This window comes from Fukomys damarensis, unplaced genomic scaffold (genome assembly GCF_012274545.1).
Source record: "Fukomys damarensis isolate Sample0158 unplaced genomic scaffold, DMR_v1.0_HiC HiC_scaffold_39, whole genome shotgun sequence".
NCBI classification, from domain to species: Eukaryota; Metazoa; Chordata; class Mammalia; order Rodentia; family Bathyergidae; genus Fukomys; species Fukomys damarensis.
The window spans coordinates 97,270,129-97,280,332 of NW_022900951.1; the positions used below are offsets into that span (position 1 = coordinate 97,270,129).

The following is a 10,204-nucleotide window of genomic DNA, read 5'->3' on the forward strand; positions in this document are numbered from 1 at the left end:
AAATATCTAATCCAGGCCTGGTACATGCTAAGCAAATACCCGACCAGTGAGCTACATCCCTAGACATGTATAATTTTTACAGAACTAAAAGGCATTGCTTTTATCATAACACATTTTCAGCATAATACTTTTGAAAATCTAAAATCTAATCCAGGCCTGGTACATGCTAAGCAAATACCCGACCAGTGAGCTACATCCCTAGACATGTATAATTTTTACAGAACTAAAAGGCATTGCTTTTATCATAACACATTTTCAGCATAATACTTTTGAGTAAATCTAAAAATAGCAAGAAATTAGGAAGTCCGTCCAGGTGTTATTAATTTCTGGGTCCATAAAGTTAACTTGTATTTGGACTATATACTTATGTTTAGTTTTACCAAATACAGTCCCCAAATTATGACAATTCAACTTTAGGATTTTTTGACTTTACAACCATGTGAAAACAATATACATTCAGTAGAAATCCTACTTTAAATTTTGATTTTTCCTCCAGGCAAGTAATGTTTGGCGTGGTTTTCTCTCACTATGCTGGGGAGTGGCAGCAGTGAGGTGTACCTTCCAGTCAGCCATGCGATAACGAAGGGAAACAACTGATATTTTACTATGTCTCCTGTTGCTAAGCCATGGTGTTTGTTAGGTGTATTGAATGCACTTTCAATTTAATGATATTTTCAATTTATGGGGTTATAACCCATTGTAAGTTGAGGAGTGTCTGTATGAGATTTAATGAAAATTATCTGTTTTCATTCATCTCAAACTACTTAATAATACCTGTTTATTGCTGTTGCAATGTATTTTTTGTTAAACGGCAGGATTCCAGAGAAATGTGAGAGCTTCCAGGAGAGGAAAGATGTTTGTCAAGAAGCATGACAACTTGGGGTCTCAGCTTCAGCTTTACATGTTCATGAACTCAATTTCTAAATGTCCTAGAGGTGACTGATGCTGGGAATGCGGATTCATGCTAAAGATGTTCACATGAGACTGATAATATAAACTAGAATGCCAGTTTATTAATTTACAAAGACAAACATAATTGTTCACATTGATTTGATGTGAAAATAAGTTCTTTCTCTGAGGCTAGATCTTTGTGGGAAGCCAACTTATAATCTGAAGGTTATCGATACCATAGAATCAGTCATTGATAGCATAGAGTCAAGAGTTAGTTGGAACAATTTAATGCATCGTACCATTTGTTAAGATTGCTCTAGTGGTCTATCTCTCAAATATGGAGTATCTGCTGTGCTCCCTTTGGCAGCATGTATACTAAAATTGAAGTATCTGCCCCCTGAAAAGACCAGTGTTTTGTTATATCACCCAAATGCTCGCCCATCTCAACTCTTTAGTGCTTGCTCAGACTTTAAATTTTTTCTATGTTTCCTTTGCTGATCACCTCCCCTTTCCTCCCCCTCCCTTTTTCTAGGACCTTTCCACTGAGCTATGTCCTCAACTGTTTTTAATTCTTTTTTTGAGACAGGGTCTTGCAAAGTCACTAAATTGTGCAGGCTGGGCTCAAAAGATGTGCACCACCACTCTTGGCTTGATTGGCATAATTTTGTTTTCTATTAGTCCTCTTTTTATTTTTTTAAGGCAGGGCCTTACTATGTAGTTCATATTGGCCTTGAACTTGAGGTGATCCTCCTGCATCAGCCTCCCAAGTGATGGGATTATAGCCCTGTGCTAGCCTTCTTTTAAAAAAATTACATAAATATGTCAGATGTTGTAGCACATGCCTGTAATCCCAGCACTCTGGGAGGCTGAAGCAAGGGTTGGCAAGTTTGAGCACAGCTTGGGAAATATAGCGATTTAGCGAGACCATGTCTCAAAAAAATTTTTTTAAGGTCTGGGGATGTAGCTAAGTGTGGAAAAAGTTGCATTAGTAAAATGCATTTCTTCAGAGGTTATCTCTTCAGAGAACATCTAGTAGAGAAGTGCTAGAGGCCACTTTATCCTTCAAGGAAATTACTTCTCCTGATTTATAGGTCAACTTGTAAGTACCAAGGTGAGGCAGTGGATTGCAACTAGTGATTTTCATTTAGTAATTATATGGGGGCACCTTAGTGTGGTCAGTGAATAGGGATACCAGATTAAAAAGAGGATACTCAATTAAATTTAGATAGTGACTATATATTTTTGGTATAAGTATGCCTAAAATATTGACAAGGTATATTTTCACTAAAAACATATTCATCATTTATCTTAAATTAAACTTTGGCGTCTTGTATTTTCACTTGTTAAATCTGAAAAGCCTACCAGTACACCAACATGAAGTTATGAGACTTGCCTGGGTTCGTGCTGGACAGTAAGCATTGATCTATTCGGTTGCCTCAGACAAGAAACAAAAAACATCCTCACCCCAAAATTATTTAGGTTAACAATACGTAGCAACTAAGCACGGAATAATCTTGAGCCTTTGAAGAACCCGTAACTGACGTAAACTGTCAAAAAACGCTGCTTTGATTGATTTCCCCGCCTCCTCCATTCTTCTCTTCCTGCAACTAGAAAGAATCGCTCTATCATTTCTTCCTTCTCAAGTCCCGCCTTTCAGGCTGCCCCCAATAGAGAAGTATCAGTTTCCCAAAAGGAACCGGTAAAAGAGCCTACGTGGAGTTCAGAGAAGCGGAAGTAGTCAGATTTCACTGCGAGCCGTAAAGCGTGGCTGGCTTTCTTACCTTCCGGATAACAACAGCTCTGACAGTGCCGGCCTTCCTCGTGTAAGGGGTTCTGCTGGACCTTTGCTAATTCAATTTCTTTCCCATTCAGGGCCCTTCCCTATCGTCGCCCCCTTCACCTTGGATCATGTTCAAGAAGTAAGGACATGCTCTGACCTCCATCAGCTTCTCACAAAGGCGGTGGGGACGAAGTTGGGGAAGGGCGAGAGCAACGATCCTGTTTTTCTCTCCCTCGTCCCTGCTTTCCTGACTCCCTAAGGGTTTCTATAGTAATATGCTGTCACTCGCAACTTCCAAAACTTCTTTAAGCTTTCCATCCCTAATCCTTGATCGGATTTTGGTCCCTTTACTCCCATTTTCCTTTTCCTTAACTCCCTTTTCTCTTGCTTCCTCTCGCAATTCTGTCTCCACTCCTAGGGTTCTACCAATCACATCCTTGTACTGTAATTTAGGGGCATATCTTCCTGAGCTGAGAGGGGAGCCCTGCACTCGCTGCCATATGTTTATTAGTTATGAACTGAATAAGGGAAGGCTTGACTTCCTGGGTCATGGGAGTGAAGGAGTCTGGGTGACAGGAAGCAAGAGGCCTGTCATGCCTATTGCCTAGCTGTCAGGTTAACCTTATCTTGAAAATAACGTGATTACCCCGTAGGCTGTTTAGTGTAAGGAAAACAATATTCCCCGGGATCCTACATAGTGGGTTTACCTTTTAGATTTGGTAAATGCAAAAAGCAAAGGGGAACATGGGCCAAGGAAGGTGGGTTTTGTGCATGAAGTTTTGAGGAAAAATTGATAGGGAGGGATCTTAGAAGTCCTTATCATCACCATCACCACATTTTAAAACAATCTCAGCAGATTACATAGCCTAACAGGTTAATGTTTTGTGTTGTGCTTGGGTTGGTCTTTTCAAATTTAATGCTTGAAGTTTTTTGTTTTTTTTTTAAACAGGTATATTATTGGGAATCTGTTTCTTCCTTTGAGTAAGATTCTCCAGGAAAGGCATTTTCTGATTGATATCAAATAATAGTGCAAACTGTATCTCATTCCTCCTCCCCCTAACTGCCTTTATGTATGGCAGTTTTTTGTTTCCGTGGTTCTGGGAGTTTCTTTTGATATTGTATTAAAACTTTGGTTCTGTACTAAATAGAATAAAAGGAAAGTGGTAATTTAAAAAATTTATTTCATAGTTATTTTAAACATCTAAGTACTTTCTTGGGAATAGATGATTAATCAGAACATTATTCTTTAGATAGTCTGATACTTCTGTTTAGCAATGCCTTTGTTTTCTTGCAAAAATCACTTGGCAGATTTGATGAAAAAGAAAATGTGTCCAACTGCATCCAGTTGAAAACCTCAGTTATTAAAGGTATTAAGAATCAGTTGATAGAGCAATTTCCAGGTATTGAACCATGGCTTAATCAAATAATGCCTAAGAAAGATCCTGTCAAAATTGTCCGATGGTAAGTCTTTGTTTTTTCTCTATGTAAAGCCTAGAGTAGCTGAATAGTAAATGATTAGGTTGCACTCATTTCATATACATAGCATTGTTTTCATATTAATTAGGTAGATTAATGATGAGAATACACAGAATAACTCTAAAGCTTATAATACTTGTACTTTCAAATACTTTTATATCCATGAAAAATGTGGCTTTATGTATTGATTTTATGAAATAGTTAGATGTTTTCTTTTTTTCTTCTGGAGATAAATGTTTTCATTTAAAGTTGTATTTATTTCAGCTTAAATATACTGAATTGCCTAGTAATGGAATTAAAATGATAAAATGTGAAATAAAATTGGTTGTAGCATGTCATATTTTTTGTTTTTATTTACTTGACTCATATGTAGGAAAGACAATGTAAACAGTGTTTTTGGCCAGCATCTTTACTGAAATTAAAAAAAAAATTTTGTATATTACTCTGTACATGTTTCATGTTGTAAATTTTAAAAAATGTTTCACTTACAGTTATTTTTGAAAGAAAATTTCTAACTTGGTGCTTTGTGAAATTTATCTTACAGCCATGAACATATAGAAATCCTTACAGTAAATGGAGAATTACTATTTTTTAGACAAAGAGAAGGGCCTTTTTATCCAACTCTAAGGTTACTTCACAAATGTAAGTCTTGTTAGAAATGTGCGTTTGAGAGTATAGAAAGACAAGAAATTGAAAGTGACTTCTGACAGCTAATTTGATATTTATTAGTATTGGGTAATAAGAAATATTAGTCAATGCCCGTTTTTGTGGTAGGTTTAAAAAATGCAAATGCTCTCATTATGCGTTCCAGAAACCAAAGAAAAACATTCATTCCATTCAACAAATATTTATAGGACTTGCTGTGTTCCAGGTACTGTGCTAGGAACTGAAAATATAATTGAAAGTGAAGACAGTGATGCTCCCTGTCCTTTTGAAGCTACTAGTCTAGTTGGGAGACTAGACAAGAATTAGATGATTATACAAACATGTATTCATAAACTGTGATAAGGGCTGTGCACATTTTCATCATTTAAATTTATATCTAGATTTGCACAGTGGAAATAGTTCTATATATGGGAAAGCATTGGCTAAATGTGGGAGTCTCACTTACCACTACTTTGATGCCATGGTCAGATGTTATAAAAACAAATAGTGTTTATTTCATGCCCACATTTGCAAGTTATTAGATTGAGTGTATTACAAAAGAAAACCCAAGGAAGCTACAATTCAGTGCACAAGAAGTTTTCAAGTGAAAGTAAAATTTCTGCTTTTCAGTCTGCATTCTAGCCAAGAGACAGAAGGAAAAGGAGTGTCTGGTAGGCTCTCTTGGTGATGGCAGTGAATGGTAGTGGTGACTGAATGAAGATTTTGAAATGCTTGGTGGTCAGGAACAGTAAACCTGTAAGGCAAATCTTTGAAGAGGTGAAACATTTTAATATTCACAAAGGAATAATTACATGTATTTGATTAAATATTGATTTTTATCAGGTTAAAAATACTGATAGAGAGAAATTGAATCCTGATACAATGGGAAAAAGTTTTTATAAAAAACTTTCTTAGGACTATTGAGATTTGAATATGTTTTGGCTATAAAATGTTATTGTAGGGATTTTGTTAGGTTTTTAGGCATGTTGATATTGTGGTTTTAGAAGATAGCTTTACTCTTACGTAAATTTGGTTATTTGTGGTGAAGCATTATGTCTGAACTTACTTTAAAATGCCAGAAGAAAAATGTATGTGTATAAATAGGAAGAGATTGAAACAGAATTTTGAGTTTGGTGCAGGCCTGGGCTACACAGTGAGATGCTGCCTGAACAAATGGGGTGGGAGCTCAATTATTAAATTTAAGTAGACATGTCTGGGTGTTGAATGAACTAGTCCAGTTTTTCTATAAGTTGAGCGTTGTCATGATAAGTTTGGAGAAAAGGATCTTCCTATTTAATAATATTTTTCCAGGGGTCAACCCTTTAGAACATCTTAGTTAATTGTAATGCAAAAAGCAGGATAATATGGTGTCTTAAAACATGAATTTGGGTTTAGGCAGACCTAGATTCAATTCTGTATTTTACTTTTCTGATACCAGGAATCGAACTCAGGACCTTGTGCTTGCCAGGCAGGTGCGGCACCACTGACCTAACCCCCTGGCCCTTTGATTCTATTCTTAGCACATGTCATTTTTGGCAAGTTACTTAACCTCTTTAAATTTTGCTTCTTTATCTTTAAAATATGGACAGTATAATTGTGTATCTTGCTGGGGTTGTGAGGATAAAATGATATAGTGTATGTAATGTACCTAACACATCATGTTAGGATCATTGTAGGTATTCACGGTATGATGGCCTTTATAATGGTATAATAATTGTTCAATAAATGTTCACTGCTACTTATAATCCTTATAATTATGATGATCATCATTGAGAGGCAGATACTAATGAGGATGAAGACCTAGAAAACAAATTGTGCCCTATAAGTAGTAGATACATTAATTCAGTTTCCTTTTTTCAGTAAAATGTTTAAATGAATTTGAGGCTGTTTGAATTAGTCATCTTTTGATTTATCTTCCTATTGCTGAGAGGACTAGTGGTAAGGCATTAAAATAAATATTTTTACCTGTTATTGTCATTATTTCTAGAGATTCTTTGAAAAGCTTAATAAGTTTTCCCTAGACATTGTTTGAAATCCTTTAGAGATTCTTTATTAGATTACAAATTAGTAGATACAGGCATGCATTTAACAACATTATTAAAGGAGCTGGGTGTGGTGGTGTACACTCTATAATCCCAGCACTTGGGAGGCTGAGGCAGGAGGATCTCTACAAGTTCTAGGCCAGCTTGGGCTACAGAGCAAGACCCTGTTTTAAAAAAACAAAACAAGCCAGGTGTGGTGGCGCACACCTGTGATCCTAGCACTTGGGAGGTTGAGGCAGGAGGATCGCTGAGAGTTCGAGACCAGCCTGGGCTACATAGTGAGTTCCAGGTCGGTCTCAACTTCATGGTGAGACCCTATCTCAAAAAAACAAAAAACAAAACAAAACAAAACAAAAAACCAAAGATTACAAAAGGAATATATGCACATATTTTGAAAACACAAATCTATAGCTAATTAATAAGTTAAGTATTGTTAGTGTGTTGATGTACTTACATTCAAGGATTTCCCGTGATGTGTATAAATACCTTTTTTTCCCCATGCCAGGGCCTGAACCCAGGGCCTTGATAACTGAGCTACATCCCCAGATATTTTTATTTTTAGGCAGGGTCTTGTTTAGTTTCCCAGGTGGGAGATGAACTTGCAGTCCTTTTGCCTTAGCCTCTCAAAGTGCTGGGAATAGAACTGTACACCACCACACCTGGCTTTTCCTTTTTTTGGGGGGTTAGGGAGTATTAGGGATTGTGCCCAGGGCCTTCTGTATGCTAAGTATACAGTCTGCTTCTAAGACTCCTAGCCCCTTTTCTCCTTTTTAAATTGGGCTCTCTTTCAGAGTTTATCCTATTACTAATATTTTGCACTGGTAGGATACAATTGTTATAAATGACAAACCAATACTAATACATTATTATTAACGAAAGTCCATAGTTTACATTAAGTTTCACTCTTCCTGTTGTATAGTTCTGTAGGTTTTGCCAAACACATAGTGTTGTGTCCACTGTTAGAGCACCACTCAGCATAATTTTATTGCTGTAGATGGGCTCTCCCCACTTATCCTTCTTTTCTTTCCCTAACCTCTACTAACCACTAATTTTTTTGATAGTTTTTTTTATTCTGCTTTGTTCACTAAACATCTCATAAACATTTCCCAGAGAATTATGTATTCTCCAGAAGAATTTTTTTATAGACTTGCATGACTTTTTTTTTTTGTAGACATACTTGTTGTATACTTCTTATAGCAGTATATGAGGATGTCAATGTTCCTAGTCATGCTAGCACTCAGTATTACTTTTCTTAAAATATTTACCAGTTTGATGAGTGAAGGTTAGTGCTTTAGTTTTATTTTGCATCTGTCACAAAGTATTATAATTTGATGTCCTTTGCCTTTTTTATTGTCTTAAGTCTTGTTAATTTATATAATTTATTTTTTCTCTTCTAGATCCTTTTATCCTGCCACACCAGCAGGTTGATAAAGGAGCCATCAAATTTGTACTCAGTGGAGCAAATATCATGTGTCCCGGCTTAACTTCTCCAGGAGCTAAGCTTTATCCTGCTGCAGTAGATACCATTGTTGTATCCTTTCCAAACTCTAACTGCTGAAAAATGTATTCATTGTATTGTTGTTGTTACTGAAAGATCCAAGAGAACATTAGATGTACTTCATGCCTTCCTGATTACATTTGAAGTAATGGGAAGTAGCTTTTTTATCTACTGATACTAAATTGTTTCATTTTAGTAGTTTCATAGGATTTTAAATGAAAACAAGTTATAAAACGGGCATTGTGATTCATGTCTGTAATCCCAGCAACTCTGGAGGTAGAGGAAGGAGGATGGCAAATTCAAGGCCCCCTGAGCAATTTGATAAGACTCTGTCTCAAAATAAAATAAAAAGTGCTAGAGATGTAGCTCAGTGGTAGAGCACTTGGCTAGTATGCACAAAACACTGAGTTCAATCCTTAATACTGAAAGAAAAGAGAAAAGAAGGAAATTAAAGCTATAAAAGAGTCCCAACTGCATTGCAGCCCAGTTATGGCCTGTTACTAGACTTGGGACACCATCTGAAACTCTTGATTACTAATAGCAAGGCTACAGGTGATATGGTTGGCTCAGGTTTTTGGACATCAACTTGCCACGTTAATTTGATTCATTCAGATACAGTGGAGTAGAAACTCTCAAAAGGGAAAAAGAATTTAGGCAGCAGGTATAGTTTTTCTGTTCCCAAGCCACAGTTTTGTACCAGGAGTGTGAAATATTGGCAATCTTCAACTTTTATTTTAAAAATTGTTATTTTTTGTGGTACTGCTGGAGATTTAACTCAGGGCCTTGCACATGCTAGGCAAGTGTTCTCTCACTGAGCTATATCTCCAGTCTATATTTTATTTTTATTTTGAGATAGGGTCTTGCTGAGTTACCCAGGCTGAACTGGAAGTTGTGATCCTCCTGTATTAGCCTCCTAAGTACTTGGGATTACAGGCATGAACTACCGGTACCTGACCTAAAAATTCATTTGTAAGGTTTTTTTCCCCCTGGCAGTGGGGATCAAGCCTAGTGCATCACACATACTAGGCAAGTGCTCTAAGGTGTTTTTTTGGGTGTCTCAGAACTTTTTCTCAAAGAGAAATCTGAATATCTCAAAAAGATTTTTGTTTTTGCCATTCTGGGGACCCAGTCAAGGAGTACTCTACCACTAAGCTACATCATTTCCCTTTTTATTTTTTCATTTTGGATAAGCTCTGGTTAAGTTTTCCAGAGTGGTCTTGAATTTGTGATTTTCCTTTCTCAGTCTACCAAGAAACTGGGATTATAGATGTGCACCACCACATCTGGTCCCAAATCTGTTTGTTTGTTTTTTTGAAACAGGGTCTCGTTATGTAGTTCAGGCTGGTCTCAAATTCATGGAGATTCTCCTGCCTCAGCCGCCAAGTGCTGGGATTACAGGCATGTGCCATCATGCCCAGAGATATATTCTGGATTAAATAGGTTTTGTGCACTAGTCTAGACAGGAGGCCATGTTCTTTTTTGTCATAGTCAAAGTGGTCATTTGCCTCAGGTTGAGGAAAGGAATGTACTTGCTTGGACAGGGAAATCACTATGGAGTATACCTGTGCAGTGGGTTTAAGAGCATGTCTTGTGCTCAAAAGGAGGCTGTCCTCTGTGGGAGCAGTTATAGCTAAGGGGTAGAATAAGTTTACATTTCAGGGACAGCTTATGTTGACATCAGTACTAGTCAAATAATAGGTGTTTAAATATTTGTGGAAAATGAATGGATGAATTGAAAACCAGTAGAGAAAAGTATTCTGTCAGGACAGGTTACATTTTTAGGTTCTTGAGTTCTTTAAGTGTTGACTGATGTTTTGGGCTTTCCCTTAAATGGAAAATTTTCCTAGTACCTAGACTTTTTTTTTTTTTTTT

General features: G+C 36.8%; 1 protein-coding gene across 1 annotated transcript in view; it reads left to right on the forward strand.

The window, feature by feature from the left end:
- The first annotated feature begins 2,480 nt into the window (after nt 1-2,480).
- The window catches only part of Mcts1 (MCTS1 re-initiation and release factor), a 10,823-nt gene continuing 3,099 nt past the window's right edge, over nt 2,481-10,204 (forward strand). The window contains exons 1-4 of the mRNA XM_010614558.3: nt 2,481-2,810; nt 3,980-4,132; nt 4,692-4,789; nt 8,232-8,365. Of these exons, the coding sequence (XP_010612860.1) occupies nt 2,800-2,810; nt 3,980-4,132; nt 4,692-4,789; nt 8,232-8,365 (396 nt within the window). The 5' untranslated portion in view covers nt 2,481-2,799. The remainder of the gene's footprint in view (nt 2,811-3,979; nt 4,133-4,691; nt 4,790-8,231; nt 8,366-10,204) is intronic.